Source organism: Hipposideros armiger, unplaced genomic scaffold (genome assembly GCF_001890085.2).
Source record: "Hipposideros armiger isolate ML-2016 unplaced genomic scaffold, ASM189008v1 scaffold_61, whole genome shotgun sequence".
Lineage (NCBI taxonomy): Eukaryota > Metazoa > Chordata > Mammalia > Chiroptera > Hipposideridae > Hipposideros > Hipposideros armiger.
The window spans coordinates 4,262,023-4,280,057 of NW_017731411.1; the positions used below are offsets into that span (position 1 = coordinate 4,262,023).

At 36.3% G+C, this 18,035-nt stretch overlaps 1 protein-coding gene across 1 annotated transcript in view; it reads left to right on the forward strand.

The window, feature by feature from the left end:
• The window catches only part of ULK2 (unc-51 like autophagy activating kinase 2), an 89,661-nt gene that overhangs the window by 41,251 nt on the left and 30,375 nt on the right, over positions 1 to 18,035 (forward strand). The window contains exons 14-16 of the mRNA XM_019641528.1: positions 3,217 to 3,277; positions 14,321 to 14,458; positions 17,783 to 17,928. Coding sequence (XP_019497073.1) covers positions 3,217 to 3,277; positions 14,321 to 14,458; positions 17,783 to 17,928 — 345 coding nt within the window. The remainder of the gene's footprint in view (positions 1 to 3,216; positions 3,278 to 14,320; positions 14,459 to 17,782; positions 17,929 to 18,035) is intronic.

Below are 18,035 nucleotides of genomic sequence, written 5' to 3' on the forward strand. Positions count from 1 at the left end.
AGGGGCAGCATTTCTAGCTCTATGATCAGGTCTCAGTCTTTTAGTGAGCCTCTGGTCTGAACTTCACAAATGATTTCCAGTTTCCTGGCACAGGATGGCTAGTGGGGGCTGGAGTTGGGTACTTCCTTTCCCCCAGGTCAGTTAGGTTCTGAGCTTAACCTGAGCAGATTAATCTCTGATTAACTAGTGACCCCTGAGGGCAGGCCTTGTTAAAATCAGAATGCTGTGAAGTACTATACTTAAAAATGTTTCCTTTCCCCTCTCCCTGCCGGAAGCAGGAAGGGATTTTTCTCTGATATTTACTTTGGGAATCTGATCAAGCTCCTGGAGGAAAATCTGATAATATTGTGAACCCCTCTCTGGGTCCTCCTGGAATTTTTAACTCATAGTGTTGTCTGCACTGAGACTTCAGCAGAGTGTCAGTTATGGTTCAGGCTTTTCTGTCCTGGCTCTGATTTCCAAGGAGGTTTCTGCTGGTGAGTCTCTTCTCAGGTAAGTCAGACCTTCCTGTATTTGCCTATTTCTCCAACCTTGGGGTCATTAGTTTTTCCTGTGTCCTCTCCTGTCTTTTCGATCCAAGGAAAGTTGGTTTTTTTTTCAGTCTTTTCAGCTTTTTGCTTGTTAGGATGGAATGCTGACTTTCAATTTCCTTACATGGGATACTTAGAACTGGAAGGCCCCATATAACACATTTAAAACATTTATACAATTTAAAAATTATAATATAACAAGTACTTGAATGCCCTTCTCTGATTTTATTTTTTGTCTGCTTTTTCATGTTTTTGTCTTCTTGCTTTAGTTTTAGGGAAATTTTCTTAATTTTTCTTCTAACTTTTCTATTGAGTTTTTCATTTATGCTTTCATATTTTGAGTTTTCTAAAGCTCTTCTCACCCACCCCAACCCCCGCTCCCCAAATATTATTCTTACTTTAGGGTACATTATTTTGTTTTATCTTTGAGGACATTAAATACATATGTTTAACTTTTTCTTGAAAAATATTTTAGTTCTAAAAGAAAAAAAATATTTTAGTTCTTTTTCTCCCTAGTTAGTTTTGGAGTCTGGTTTTCACATTAGATTCTTTCCTTGGATATTTGGTGATTGTTGTATGCTCATAATTAAGAATGGAAAATTAAAACGTTTGAAAATTCTGTATGTGATAGGTCTTACAGATAGTGAGCTTTCTGCACTGGATAATGCGGCTGAGTCACTGACTTGGACTACTTCCTTTTGGGGACACTTCTCAGATCCCCCAGAGACTACTCAGCCAGTCTTATGCCTAAGGAGTGTATTATACCTGATACCACAGGAGTGAGGCCAAACGGGGAAAAGCCTGGTCTCAATAGTCAGTGTGTAAAATTTCTTACTAACTTCTTTTCCCCCAACCATTTCTCACTATATACTGCTGTCTTCATCTCCACCTGGTGTTCTGCAGTCAAAGACTGTGTTTTATTCTGTCCCAGGTATAAACATCCATTCTTTTCCTGTAGTGGGGGAATGGGTGTTGCCTATCTGCATAGAACTGGGGAAAGGATATAAAATTCTAACTTTTTCCAAATTGACTTTAAAATAATCCTTTCAGTCCTGCCCTCAATGCCATTTTGAAAGTTATCTGGTACTGCTAATTACTCAGACTTTTGGGAATCTGATATAAATTGGTTTACTTCTGGGCTTTATTTCTGTGTGCTAAGGATTCCATCTTCTTGGGTCCACACGGTCAAATACCACTTACATTAAACTTGCAAGTTTTTGTGGCTGTTGACTTTTCTGTTCTTATTGCCCTTGTGAGTTTAGGCTCTTTTCTCTCATCTCCTACAGTTTCAAACTAACAATATGGTATCACATTAACAATATGATTACTAAAAAAACATTTTAAAACTTTTTGTCGGTCTTTTTGTCCATAGGAATGTCCTATCAAAGTACTAAGTTTTAGTCTTCTGAAATAATTCACTTTAGGTTATTCTACCAAGTTGATATATGGTTAGGCTCCTTTGCTTCGTTCTACTTTTGATTCCTAGGGATTATTCTTTTCTTTTGATTTAATTTTGTTTTATAATTATGTATGGTTCAAACTCAAAGCTACAAAATGAAGTACACTTAATGAAATCCAGCTTCAATCACTGTCCACTTCTACCCTGTTTCCTCCATTACTCTATAGGTAACTATTGTCTTTAAAATTGACTGAGCTTCCTTGTCCCCCTTTTCTTTATCCCCTTATCTTTATTTATTTCCCTATATACCTCCTATCACTCCCTGACATTATTACTTTCTTTCAGTACTAGAATATAAGCTTCATAAGAGCAGGAACCTGAGATTTGGCAAAATAAATGCATTTCTAAATTCAAATTTGGGGCTACTCAAAGGGATATTTCTGATTTTTTCCCCTCCTTTTGAGCATAGGTTAGCAGCATAGTTTATTTTATTTTTTTAAATTTATATTTTTGGTCAGCACTGTGATTTCACATCAGCACATTTTTAAAATTTATGTTTTTTGGTCAACACTGCTGATTTCACATCAACACATATTAATTATACTTTTATAGTCATTTAAAATCACACAGGGCAATGCGATGTAATGGATATAACATTTAAGAATGAGCCCCTTCTGAGCTCCACTCTATTCCCATATACAAATGAGGGAGGAATAGGTGAAGATGGCCTGTGGCATATCTGAGAGGCCCCAGTTTCCATGACAACAACCCAGCAAGACCCAGGAGAGTGTTATGCAGGAGGATGGGGGTGCTTCAACGTTAGAATGAAGTGGATTTTGTTTAGTCAGTTGTGCTAGAATGTGACATACGCGTTCCTAAAAATCATCACAACCTGCAAAACTGTCTAGTAAAAATCACAGAGTGTATGTATAAATTGGGATTAGCAGTACAACACTCAAAACCTTTGTCAGTGACACTTTAAAAGGAGCATGATAAAACAGTGGCACAGTTTTTGTATATGTTAAATGGTGAAGAAATATATAAACACTGCAATAAATATGACACGTTACCTTGGAAAGACCTGGTATTTGCTTAGAGAAGTGGGCATTGAAAGGGTTGCAGCCTGTGAATTCAGCTGGGTGCAGTGTTCTGTGTTCACCTATTGTTATTCATGCATGAAATTGCACTTAAGCAACTGGCCATTCTCAGCTTGTTTCCTAAGAATCATGTAGGAATAATTTACATTTTTTAAACAGAGCTAACTATATTTTTCTCCTTTTCTTTTAGATGATATGCCAATGGGAACTGCTGGCAGACGAGCTTCAAATGAATTCTTGGTGTGTGGAGGGTATGTTTACATATAATTAAATAAAAGATTTTTCATATTTTGGGGTTTTTTTGTGAGTAACGTTATAGAACTTTGTGTTCTTGATGCTAAAATTTATTTTGTTTCACAATTTATCATTTAAAAAAAATTTAATTGTGGTAAAAATAACACATAAGGCCTGGCATCTTAATAACCATTTTTAAGTTTACAGTTCAGTAAAGTTTATTCATAATGTTGGACAACAGACCTCCAGAACTTTTTCATCTTGCAAAACTGAAACTCAGTACTCATTGTGTAACAGCTCTTCCCATTTCCCCCTTCCCTAGGCACTGGTAACCACCATTCCACTTTCTGTTTCTATAAATAAGACTACCTCATATAAGTAGAATCCTACACTATATCTTTCTGTGACTGGGTTAGTTCACTTAGCACAGTGTCCTCAGGATTCATCCATGTAGCATGTGTTAGAATTTCCTTTTTTTTTTTTACAGCAGAGGATAGTTTTATTAGAGCAGAAAGTAACAGCTCTCAAAAGGAGAGGGGGTCCCAACTGGGGTGCCCAGAATTTCCTTTCTTTTTAAGGCTGAATAATATTCCATTGTATGTATATACTGCATATCATTTTGTTTATCCATTCATCTGCCGTCATCTGAGCATCTAGTTGGAGTGCTCCTACCTCTTGGCTATTGTGAATAATGCTGCTGCAAATGTGAAAGTGCAAATGTCTGTTTGAGATCCTGGTTTTAATTATTTTGAGTATATACCCAAAAGTGGGGTTGCTGGATCATATGGTAATTCTATTTTTAATATTTTGAAGAACTGCCATACTGTTTTGTGTAGTGGTCGCACCATTTTACATTCCTACTAACAGTGTACAAAAGTTCTGATTTCTCTACCTCCTCACCAACATTTATTATTTTCTGGTTTTTTGTTTTTTTTATAATAGCCATATTTTTTATAGCCATCTTAATGGGTGTGAGGTGATATCTCTTGGTTGTGATTTGCATTTTTCTAATGATTATTGGTTTTGAGCATCTTTTCATATACTCTTGGCCATTTGTACATCATCTTTGGAGAAATTGTCTATTCGAGTCCTTTGCCCAGTTTTTAATCAAGTAATTTTTTTGTGTTTGGTTGTAAGAATTTTTTATATATTTCAGATATTAACCTTTTATCAGCTATGCGATTTACAAATATTTTCTATTATTCTATAGGTTGGTTTTTCACTCTTTGAGGTGTTCTTTGAGCACAGGTTTACAAAAATTATTTTTTGTTTTGTTACCTGTGTTTTTGGCATCCATTTTGAAGAATCATTGCCTAATCCAATGATAAGGCATGAAGCTTTTCTCCTGTTTTCTTCTAGGAGTTATATATTAATAGTTTTGGGTGTTATGTTTAGAGTTTGAATCTATTTTGAGTTAATTGTTTTATATGGTGTGAGGTAAGGATCCAAATTCATTCTTTTGGATGTGGATATCTAGTTTTCCCAGCACCATTTGCTGACTAGACTGTTTTCCCCCCATTGAATGGTGTTGACACCCTTGTTGAAGCTCATTTGTCTGCATATGCAAGGGTTTGTTTCTGGGCTCTGTATTCTATTCCATTGTTCTGTATGTCTTGTCTCTGCACCGGTACCACACTGTTTTGATTATTGTAGCTTGGTAATATACTTTAAATCAGGAAGTATGAGACCTCCAATTTTGTTCTTCTTTTTTAAGATTGTTCCCCACAGATTTCATATGAATTTTAGGATAGAGATTTCGGTTTCTGCAAACAATGCCATTGGGGTTTTGATAAAGATTACACTGATCTGTATAGATCACTTTGGGTAGTATTAACATCTTAATATTAAGTCTTCCAGTCTATGAATATGGGATGTCTTTAATTTCTTTCAGCAGTGTTTTATAGTTTCCAGCATACAAGTCTTTCACTTTCTTGGTTAGATTTATTTCTAGATATTTTGTTCTTTTTGATACTATTATAAATGAGATTGTCTTCTTAATTTTCTTTTTGAATTATTCATTGTTACTGTATGGAAATGCAACTGATTTCTATGTGCTGATGTTGTATCCTGCAGCTTTGCTGAATTTATTTGTTCTAATGGGTGACTGTGTGTGTGCGCACACACAATCTTTTTTTCTACATTTAAGGTCATGTTATCTGTAAACAGAGGTAATTTTACCTCTTCCTTTTTTGTTTGAATGCCTTTTATTTCTTTTTCTTACATAATTGCTCTGGCTATGAATTCTATGTTGAATAGAAATAGAATTCTATGTTAGTACCCTTGTCTTGTACCAAATCATAGAGGAAAGACTTTCAAGTTTTCATCACTGAGTTTGATTTTAGCTGTGGGCTTTTCGTATATGGCTTTTATTATGTTGAGGTAATTTCCTTCTATTCCTAGTTTGTTAAGTGTTTTTATCATGTTGGATTTTGTCAAATGATTTTTCTGCATCAATTGAGGTGATCATGTGGTTTCTGTCCTTCATTCTGTTAATGTGGTGTATTATAAAACCTATTTGGGCATGGTGTATGATCCTTTTAATGTGCTGTTGAATTTGGTTTGCTAGTATTTTGTTGAGGATTTTTACATCAAATTTCATCGGGGACATTGTTCTATAATTTTCTTAGAGTGTCTATGTCTGGCTTTGGTATTAGGGCAAGGCTGAACTCGTGGAATGAACCTGGGAATAATCCCTCTTCTTTATTTAGTTTTCTGGAAGAGTTAGAGGAGGGTTGGTTTTAATTCTTTAAATGTTTCGTAGATTTCACCAGTGAAGCAGTCAGGTTCTGGGCTTTTTGTTGTTTTTGTTGGAAGGTTTTTGATTACTGATTCAATCTCCTTACTAGTTATGGATCTGTTCAGATTTTCTCTTCATGATTCAGTCTTGTTAGGTTGTGTGCTTGTAGGAGGTTATCCATTTCTGCTAGGTTATCCAATTTGTTGGCAAGCAATTGTTTGTAGTATTATCTTATAATCCATTTTATTTCTCTGGCATTAGTTTTATTGTCCCTTCTTTCATTTCTGATTTTGAGTCTTCTCTTTTTTTTTCTTTGTTAATCTAGCTAGGGGTTTGTCAATTTTGTTGATCTTTTAAAAATATCAACTCTTAGTTTCTTTGATTTTTTTTTTGTATTGTTTTTCTATTTTCTCAATTTTTTTTCTTCAGTCACCTTTCCCTCCTTTCTTAGCTTCTCTTTTTATGGTGTAAATCTTTAACTTTACTTTTCTTCATCAATAAGTACATTTTTCCCTAAAGAAACACTTCTTAGTAACAGTTTCCTTCACTACCCATATGACAGTTTTCAGTATATCTAGGGAGTGTAATATCCATTTCCTGTGCATCCAGACAAAAAGTAGTCACAGGCATTGGAGTTAGGATATCAGAATTTTTTTCTCAATTATAGTTGACATTCAGTATTATTTTATATTAGTTACAGGTGTACAGTGTAGTGGTTAGACATTTATATAATTTATGAAGTGATCCCTTTATAAGTCTAGTACCCTTCTGGCACTCTACATAGTTATTACAATATTATTGACTATATTCTCTATGCTGTATTTTGTAATACATCCCGGTCACTGTTTTATAACTACCAATTTGTACTTCTTAATTCCTTTACATTTTTCATCCAGCCCCCCAACCTCCGTCCCATCTGGTATCTATCAGTTCTCTATCTATGAGTCTGTTTCTGTTTTGGCTTTCTTTATTTTGTTTTCTGGATTCCACATATAAGTGAGATCATATGTTATTTGTCTCTCTGTGTCTGACTTATTTCACTTAGCATAATACCCTATTAAGTCCATCCATGTTGTTGCAAATGGCAAGATTTCATTTTTTATGGCTGAGTAATATTCCATAGTATAAATGTACCACATCTTCTTTATTTAATCTATTGATAGCCACTTAGATTGCCTCTGTATCTCAGCTGTTGTAATAGTGTTGAGGTGAACATAGGAGTGCATATATCTTTTCGAATTAGTGTTTTGGATTTCTTCAGAAAAATGCCCAGAAGTGGTATTGCTGGGTTATAAGGTAGTTCTGTTTTTAATTTTTTGAGGAACCTCCAAACCATTTTCCATAGCAGCTGCACCAATTTGCAATCCCACCAACCATGCACGAGGGTTCCCTTTTCTCCACATCCTCATCAACACTTGTTGTTTGTTGATTTATTGATGATAGCCATTCTGACGGGAGTGAGGTTGTATCTCGTTGTGGTTTTAATTTGAATTCCTTTGATGATTAGTGATGTTGAGCATCTTTTCATGTCTTTTGGCCATCTGTATGTCCCCTCTGGAGAAATGTCTATTCAGGTCCTCTGCCCATTTTTTAATTGGATTGGTTCTTGTTTGTTTGGTGTTGAGTGATGAGTTCTTTATAAATTTTGGATATTAACACCTTATCAGATGTATCATTGGCAAATATCTTCTCCCATTCAGTTGGTTGTCTTTTTATTTTGTTGATGATTTCCTTTGCTGTGTAAACTTTTTAGTTTGATATAGTCCCATTTGTTTATTTTTTTATTTTGTTTCCCTTGCCTGAGGACATATATCCCAAAAAATACTAATAAGAGCAATATTAGAGCTTACTGCCTATGTTTTCTCCCAGGAATTTTATGGTTTTGGGCCTTACGTTTAAGTCTTTAATCCATTTTTAGTTTATTCTTGTATATAGAATAAGAAGGTGGTCTAGTTTCTTTTTCTTTTTTTTTTTTCTTTTGCATGTATCTGTCCAGTTTTCCCAGCACCATTTATTGAGGACACTGTCTTTACCCCACTCTGTATTCTTGCCTCTTTTGTCATAGATTAAATGACCATACAGGTGTGGGTTTATTTCTGAGCTGTCTATTCTGTTCCATTGATCTATGTGTCTGCTTTTATGCTAGTACCATGCTCTTTTAATTACTATGGCCTTGTAATCAAAGGCCATAGTTTGACGTCTCAAGATTGCTGTGGCTATTCAGGGTCTTTTGTTGTTTCATATAAATTCTAGGATTATTTGTTCTGTTCTGTGAAAAATGCCATTGGTATTTGATAGGTATTATATACATTGCTTTGTGTAGTATGGACGTTTTAACTATGTTAATTTTTTCTATCCATGAGCATGGTATATGTTTCCCTTTATTTGTAATTTTTTCATTTTCTTTCTTCAGTGTCTTATAATTTTATGAGTACAGGTCTTTTACATCTTTGGTTAAATTTATTCCTGGGTATTTTATTACTTTTTTGATGTAATTATAAATGGGATTGTTTTCTTATTTTCTTTTACTGATAGTTTATTATTGGTGTATAAAAATGCAACCAATTTCTGAATATTGATTTTGTATCCTGCTACATAGTTCTAATAGTTTTTTGGTGGAATCTTTGGGGTTCTCTATGTATAGTATCATGTCATCTGCAAATAATGACAGTTTTATTTCTTCCTTTCCAATATAGATGTCTTTCATTTCTTTTTCTTGTCTGATTGCTGTGGCTAGGACTTCCAATACTTTGTTGAATAAAAGTGGTAAAATGGACATTCTTGTCTTGTTCCTGATCTTAAGGAAAGTGCTTTTAGCTTTTTCCCCATTGAGTATGATGTTAACCAAGAGTATGTCATGTATGGCCTTTATTATGTTTATTATGGACTTGCTCTGTTCCCACTTTGCTGAGAATTTTTATCATAAATGGATGCTGGAATTTGTCAAACACTTTTTCTGCATATGATCATATGATTTTTCTTCATTTTGTTTTTGTGGTGTATTATGTTAATTGATTTGCGGATATTGAACTAGCCTTGCATCTCAGGAATAAATCCCACTTGATCATGGTGTATGATCTTTTTAATGTGTTGCTGAATTCAGTTTGCTAATACTTTGTTGAGGATTTTTACATCTGTGTTCATCCTGGATATCAGCCTATAGTTTTATTGTCTTTGTCTGGTTTTGGAATCAGGGTAATGGTGACCTCGTAAAATAAGCTTGAGAGCCTTTCCTCATCTTGAATTTTTTGGAACAGTTTGAGAAGAATAGATGTTAATTCTGTTTTGAATGTTTGGAAAAATTCACCTGTGAGGATATCTGCTCCAGGACTTTTGTTCGTTGCAAGTTTTTGATTACTGATTCAGTTTCATTGGTAGCAATCAGCCTGTTCATATTTTCTGTTTCTTCTTGATTCAGCCTTGGAAGATTTTATGTTTCTAGGAATTTATCCATTTCTTCCAGATTGTATAATTTATTGGAGTATAAGCTCATAATATTTTCTTATAATCTTTTGTATTTTTATGGTGTCCGTTGTCACTTCTCTTTGATTTCTGAATTTATTTGTTTGCGTCCTCTCTCTTTTTCTTGATGAGTCTTGTTAAAGTTTTATTAACCTGCCAGCTTTCCTCAAGGCTCAGTCTCTGAAAGAGCCTCAGTCCATATGCTGGTTGCGTGAGGCAGCATCCCAGGTAGTCAACAGGATGGGGCAAGTGCTCACCAGGTTAATGCAGATTCAGGTTTTGTGGCAGTACTGAGCCTGGGGCCCCTTTTCAGTAGTTTCAGAGCACGCTGTGTCCAGCTGCTGCCTTCCTCAGGCCCGTAGACTCCCAAGAGTTATCTAAGTAAGATTTCAGCATGGCTTGGGGCTTGGTTGCCCGCTACTGAAAGTGCCTCCGGCAGTGTGTGAGACAAGGTGTTTATTGTTTAAAGAACCTCCTGAGGTGCATGGGGTAGGACTGGTTGCCCAGGTGCCTAAACTGCGTTGGCAGTGATGTGCAAGTTGGGTTGGGTGGGGTCCCAGGGAGTAACTGAGGTGGGGTGAGTTGTGTTCACAGGGTTAATGCAAAATAAGTCCTGGGGCCACTTCCTAAAATGCCCAGAGAACACTGAGGCCAACCACCTCTTGCCTCAGGCGCATATTATCCCAGAGAGTTGTTTGAGAAAGGCTGCAGCAGAGGTTGGGGCTGGTTTCCTCCCACCAAAAGTGCCTCAGGCAGTGCACAAGTTGTGGCCCACTCTTTGCTGCTGAAAGAGCCTCCTGCAGTGTGCGGGGCAAAGATGGTTGCCCAGGTACTTATCGTGCCTCTGGTGGTGTTGAGTGAATTGGGTAGGGTGAGGTCCCAAAGAGTCACTGGGGTGGGTTCACCAGGCCAATGCAGTTTCATATTTGGCCATGTAGGGGAGGGCTCAACACAGGAATAGTGGGAGCTGTCCCTCTAGCTAGTCCTTGCTCTGAAGCCACAGAACTCAGTCTTTCCCCATATGTCTCTGGTGCCTCTCAAGTTGCCATCCCTCTGCCAGAGCTCAGGGTGAGTGCCTGTGAGTGAGTGAGTCTGTGCAGACCCTTTAAGAGGACATCCTGGTTTCCAGCAGCCTTTTATCTCACCTTGAAAGGCAGAATCCTTGCTGATATCCACAGGCCGATGTTATGGGGACTCCTCTTCCCAGCACTGGGACCCTGGGCTTGGGAGCCCAGTGTGGGGCTGGGACCCCTCACTCTTTGGGGAGGGGGCCCTGCTGATGAGATATCCCTCCCGGTGCTCAACTGCTACATGTGGGTGTGGAGCCGGCCTGTTTTGTGTCTCCACCCCTCCTAACAGCTTTGATATAGCTCTTCTTTATATCCTTAGCTATAGGATTCTGTTCAGCTAGTCTTTACATGGTTCTCCAGTTTTTTTGTTCTGTAATTTAGTTGTAATTTTAATGTGGTCAAACGTATCATGACCGCATTGAGGTGACAAGCACAGTGTTTAGCTACTCCTCCATCTTGCCCGGAATTCTCCCCCAGTTCTGTTTTGTGGCTGGTAACTCTGCATCATAGTCCAGCTTCCCTACTCACACCAAACTCCCTGTGTCCAGCTGGAGGTTGTGATTTTTCTTCCACCAACACTTCAGGGAGAAAGGACCCAGAATTTTTTTTTCAATTAAATCTTTTAGTTTAGTTTAGTTTAGTTTTAGGGTATCAGATTTTTTTTTTTTTTTAAGATTTTTACTGGGGAATTGGGGAAAGGGAACAGCCAAGTTGTCCATTAATCTTAGTTGTGGAGAGTGCCTCTAGCTCAGCTCCCAAGTCCGGTTGCCATCCAGCCAACCCTCAGCAGCTTGCGGCTGCTTAGCTCAAGGTGCCGTGTTCAATCTTAGTTGCGGGTGGACATAGCCCACCATCCCATGCGGGAGTTGAACCGGCAACCGTGTTGTTAGTAGCACTTGCTCTCACCAGCTGAGCCATCCTGCCACCTGCTGGCAGCTCAACGGCAGCTTAGCTTGGGCGCAGCGCACTGGCCCTTGTGGGAATCAAACCGGTGACTCTGTTGCTCATAGCTCATGCTCTTAACCAACTGAGCCAGCCCCTAGGGTATCAGAATTTTGAAGACTGCTTGTTACCAGCCATTGATGGAGGCCAGTTTTGTGTGCAGCACATGGTGCATTAGGGTGTGTCATCTCTGAGTTGTCTACTTTTGGGACGGCCTCTCTACAGACACTAAACCCTTCCTTACGGGACTTGTCATCTGATTTTCACCTGCAACTATGGGCCTGTATTCCAGACTAGGCCCCTACTTCGCTGTTGCTCCCCATCACTTATCACAGCCCTGTGAACATGAGTTTACAGCTTGGCTCAGCATTTGGCTACAGAGATTGGATTTCATGGGGACTTGTATGTATGGATCCTTTCCTCTTCTCTCCCTCTGTCCTTGGTGTTACATTCTAGCTATATTCCTGCCATCCTGATCACTTGTTAATCTCTTGGGATTTTCTCATGAAGTCTTCCTAAAACAAAGAAGGAACAATTAGGAATTTCCTGTTGTAAAGGTTGTGAATTTGAAGAAGCTGTCGTGCATAACCTAGCCTTTTAATTGTCCCTTTGCATTTGTGTCTTCCTCTCAGCATTTGTGAGACTAGATGGGATGATATATGATTGTGTTACTGTGTGGGCAGACTGTTTAGTCTTCCTAGTATTCCATGTGGTTCAAAGATGACTTTTCACTTAGAGAATCCTCTAAACTGCAGGACCTAATGGAGGTGAAGAAGACATACTGGATACTCAGGGCATGTGTAGACCTTCCCTCTCCTCATCTTGGGCTTAGGGAGTCTGGTAATAGTTAAATGTTGGTGTTAATATAAAGCTATACCATAAAGTAACTGCAGTGGTCTTAGCTTGCTGGAGGTCTGGGAATTTGTCCAGGGAAGACTTTCTAGACTGAAAAAGCCTGCTTGAAGGTCCTGTCCAGCAAATGTCTGAGACACTTATAGAACACCTGCCATAGCTGTTCATCTCCTGATATGCTGGGAGGGGAAGGAACCAGAGTTATTAGAAAAGCAAGTTGGTTGCTTGGGATTCCCTGAGAAAGGTACCTTGAATTATGAGGTTGCTAAGTTTACTTCTTAGGGTATCTTTATCCAGCTTCTTAATTTCTCTTCGGTGATTGACAAGTACAGGAAAATATTAGAACCTGACAATGTATAAGTTTAAAAAAAATCCCAGATGTACCTGCTTCACCAACTTTTAATTTATTTATTAAATTGAGACAGTAGAAAGATGACATTTGTTCATTCACATTCTGCTATTTGATGACTGTGCTGGTTGCTTTATTATTGGGCAACTTAAGCTGTTTGGCCTGTGCATGCACTGAGTTGCAGACACCAGAGTTGGTTAGTAAAGTCATAAAGTTGTTGAATTTTGAGTAGAAGTTGAATTTTGTTTTGCTGTTGTAGATGAACTTCATATATATAAATATTAAAAACAAATAAAGCATTGTATTTAAAAGATACTTAATAGAATTAATCTAAATGAAAAATAGCAAGAGCTTATAGAGACACACTAAATGGTGTATCAATGAGGAATTCCACTTGGCTATAAACAACAGGGTCCTGACTGTAGTGTGGCTGAACACTAAAGGTTTCATTTTCTCACACAAAGAGAAGTCAAGTTAATAGTTGTTGCCTTCGTTTCTGTGACCCAAGGAAACTAAGTTTCTTCAGTTCTATTGGCCTTTTCTTCATGGTTCCAAGATAGCTGCTCAGGCTCCAGGCAGCATACCGAAGTTTCAGGCAGGAGGGAGGAAGAATGAATACAAGTTGTCCACTTACATCTTATTTACCAAGAAAGACATGTGACTACTCATGGCTGCAAGGGAATCTGGGACATGCCATAATTTAACTAGACAAATGACTATCTTCCATAGAATTTGAGTTCTGTTTGTAAGAAACAGTTGGTGAATGGATATTGGGAAAGCAAATAACATCTTGGCTACAAATGATATTTTCTTTTCATTTGAATATGAAATACTGTAGTGGTTTAAAAAAATTCTAAAGTTACACTTTAGAAGACAATCATGTTGCTTTGTTTAAATTAACTATATAATCCCTTTATATCTGTAATGTTGTAGTTGGGAAAAAGTGGGACATTTTTGTGGCTTTTAAAGAATTATAAAGAAGGGCAGAAAAATGAAATAAGTCATCTTTTTTAAGGCCCTGTATTGTTCCTGATGTTTCAAGATATGTTGTAAATTGAATTGAAAGTCATCTAAGGACATACTATTTCTGAATTATGAAAAGCAAAGAAAGAAGCCATTAAGAAACCAAATACTAACACTTAAAAATGTGGACATCAGATCTGCTCTATGCTTGGAGAGTTGCACAATGTATTTTTAATCTTCATAAAAGATTTCCTTGGGAATGCTTACTGCATTCATAACTTTTATAAACATTCCTTTGTCATCTTTGCTCTTGAACTTCCTGTTCTTTTACCCAGCATATTTTCCTAGAAATATTTCTTTTCTCTCACATAGTAGTGAATAGCAGAATGTGATCAGATGAAACTGAGTTTTGCCAACCTACTTTTTTTATTGTAGAGGAATGGTTTTTCAGTTCTTGTTATAGTTCTTAGTCCTCAATATGATATGAAAGCCTGGAGAGTTCTTTAAATGACAAATGAGGTTTTTTTTGTTTTACATGTTTTTTAAGATGATAATTTTTTATTCACATATAGAAATGACCATTTGGTTTCTTCTAGAATTTTCTCTATATATCACTAATGGATCAAATGAAAGAAAAGCGGTCTTATTTGAATTTCTTTCTTTTTTCAATAAATTATGATTGCAGGCAGTGTCAGCCTACTGTGTCACCTCACAGTGAAACAGCACCAATTCCAGTTCCTACTCAGATAAGGAATTATCAGCGCATAGAGCAGAATCTTACATCTACTGCCAGCCCTGGCACAAATCTACATGGTTCTCCAAGGTAAGCTAGTACTTTTTCCTTCCTAATTTCTTTTTCTTTTAAAAATTTTATTGTTGTTATTGAAATATCTGTTACTTTCCATAGCCAACTTAGTCTCTTATATATGTGTATAAAGGAGGTGTACAAAATGGCTCTCTATTTAAACAATTAAGCTTGGCTGGATAATTTAATATGATATGTATATATTTGTGCATAAATATAATTATTTTTAAGAATTGAGGGAAAACTTGTTAAAAAATGAAATCCCAACAGTTGTAGCATATTATTACATATTATTTATTCTATATCCTGAAACCTCATTGAGGTTTCAAAGGAATGACAATGGTTTAAGTCCACAAAGACAAGTAAAATAAGAATAAATGTTCAGTGGGTGAGAGATTTCAATAAATTTTTGGAAAACAGAAAGAGAATGGAAAATGGATGCCTGCTATAGCAGGGCAGGTGTAAGTGTTTGTGCAATCAGAAATTCTGACAAAATGAGAGTAACCATGCCCCATAGTACCCTTAGAGACCTAAATCTCAGAGAACTCAGGTAGAGTCACAGGATGGTAGTGAGACATAAGGCTAAAAACAAAAACAAAAAAACAATTTGAAGGAAATAGCAAGAATGCAAGCAAAGAAAAGAAACTTATTTTAAAAATTAGTACCCTAATAGATAGGCTAGAGACTGGATCCGTAAATAAGAGTGAAATGCAATTGAAAACAATCAAGATAAAAAAGACCCCTTGGACATTACAAAATATAACTAAAATAAATGTTGGAAGACAAAGTTGAGGAAGTACCTGAAATAAGTGAATCAAATAAAGATGGAAAATATAAATAAAAAATATTCTTCTAGTTATTCCAGAAAGAGCAAGTAAACTGATGAAGAAAATTTCTAGGAAATAATCAATTTTTTCCCCAAGAATTGGAGGATACAAGATTTTTTATTGAAAGGGCCCACCAAATAAATAGCTCAATAAATGGAAAATGATTCTAACCATCTCATAGGATTAAATTGAGGGAACTTCTATGAAAGGCATTTGGCCATATATATGAAAATTATTAATGCATATATTATTTGACCCAGCACTTCAACTTCTGATAACTTATTCTACAAATACACAGTCCTTGCCTATATATGAAATTGCATGTTACAAAGCTGTTAATTATTATAATAGCAAAGGATGAGAAAGAAGCCAAGTGCTCACCAATAAGGGACTGATTTATTATGGTCCGTCTATGACAATAGAACACATTCCAGAAAGAGTCAAGAAGCTGTTTATGTACTAAGGTAGAAAATTTTTCAAGGTGTATTATAAAATGAAAAAAGCAAAATGATTAACATTGTATTAGCAGTAGTTCTCAAAGTATGGTCTTTGGCTCCCTTTTCATAGGGTCCATGAAGACAAAACTGTTTTTATAGCAATACTAGGACACTATTCTTTTTCACTGCATTGCCATATGCATTGATGGTGCAAAAGCAATGATGGAAAAACTGCTGGTACCTTAAAATTCATCAAGGTGGTGGTACATGATTGTACTTTTAGTCTTTGTGTTCTTTACCACCACACACTTGTAATACCAAGGAATGTCTTTAATGAAGCAGTCAATAAAATGATTTTTATTATTATTTCTCTTTGAAAATCTTTGAGTGAAATGTAGGCATAAAACACTTTTGCTGCATTTTGGAGTAGTTGTCTTAAGGAAGAGCCACTTGTATGATTGTTTTAGTTGCAAGCTGAACTAGCCACTTTTTTCATGGAACACCATTTTTACTTGAAAGAACAACTGACAAGCTGTAATTATGGGTATTTGGCAGATATTTTGCAAAAAATAAAGTAAGTCAGTCTGTCATTTCATAGAAAATGAGTGACAAAATTTGAGCTCTTGAGCAAAAATTAGAATTTTGGAAAATCTGTATTCAAATTTTCTTGACAGCTTCTGTGATCTTGACAGCTTCTGTTATGTCATTTCTGTTAAGGTTGATGGTGATATTTTTATGTGAATGTGACTTTTTGGTAGAGTATAATGTGTAAACATTTGGAATATCTGTATAACTCAGTCAACCAGCATTTTCCAAATGACCAAATATTTAAAAAATCATGCCTAGATGAAAAGATCTATTCCAAAGACAAGATATTTTGCAAAAGAATGGAGTTTAATGTAACAATACAAAATTTCACTGGCATGATTTCGGAATCCACATTGCAACTGATCTTTTAGAAATGACCACTTGTTGAGTTTTGGTGTAGTATTAAAGAAGAATATCACAGTTATTTGAAAAGGCTACTAAAATAGTCCTCCCCTTTCCAGTTACTTATCTGTGTAAGACTGGATTTTCTTCATATGCTTCACCCAAAATCATATGTTGTATAGTGGATTGAATGCAGAAGCAGTTGTGAGAATCCAGCTGTTATCTATTCAGTCAGACATTAGAAACTTGCAACAATGTAAAATGTCCCTTCTCACTAACTGATTTCGTTTTGGAAGATACAATTACTTTTCATAATCTTATGTTACATGTAATAAATTTATTATTTTTAATGAATTAATAATTACAGCTTTAGCTTCTAATACAGTAAATATTAATAAATACAAATTGCATAAAAAAAAAATTTGCTGGGATCTTCAGCAATTTTAAGAGTATAAAGGAGACCTAAGACCAAAATAATTGAAAATTGTATGGTATATAACATGTTACCTTTGTTAAAACAAGAGGAAAATAAGATTATACAGTTGACCTTTGAACAACCCAGGAGTTAGGGGTGCCAACCCCTGTGCAGTAGAAAATCTGACTCCCCAAAAACTTAACTACTAATAGCCTACTGTTGACCAGAAGCCTTTCTGATAACATAAACTGTCGATTAACATATTTTGTATTTTATATGTATTATATACTGTATTCTTACAATAAAGTAAGCCAGAAAGAAGAAAATCATAAGAAAAATACTGAAAAAATTTTTCAGTATTTATTGAAAAAAAGCTGCATATAAGTGGACCTATGCAGTTCAAACTTGTGTTTTTCAAGGGTCAACTGCATATTCAGTTTTTTGTTTACTTGTATATGAATTAAGGAACTCTGGAAGGACATTAGAAATTAAATATAGTGTTAGCCTTTTGAGTAGGATTGACGAAATGTTGAGAATTAGACAGGATACAAGGATGAGGGAGACTTCACTATGTAATTTTATAAATTTAACATTTGTTCCATGTGACTGTGTTATATATATTTTTAAAAATCTATTCTGTGGCATATTGTTAGGAAATTTGTGAAAAAAGGACAGAATAAAGAGAGAGTTCTAGAACCTCCCAGAGAGGGAGCCATTTTATTTTCCATTTCAGATCTACAGTGGTACGAAGGTCTAACACCAGCCCTATGGGCTTCCTCCGGTTGGGATCCTGCTCCCCAGCGCCAGCAGACACAGTACAGACAGTCGGACGAAGACTCTCTACAGGGTCTTCCAGGCCTTATTCACCTTCCCCTTTGGGTAAGAAGAGTTTAAAGGATTGTTTTCAACCTTTTTTCACTATGACAAATCTGACATGACACTGTCTTTAAGAACATTAGTTCACGATGGCAGTTGAGTCTCAGCTG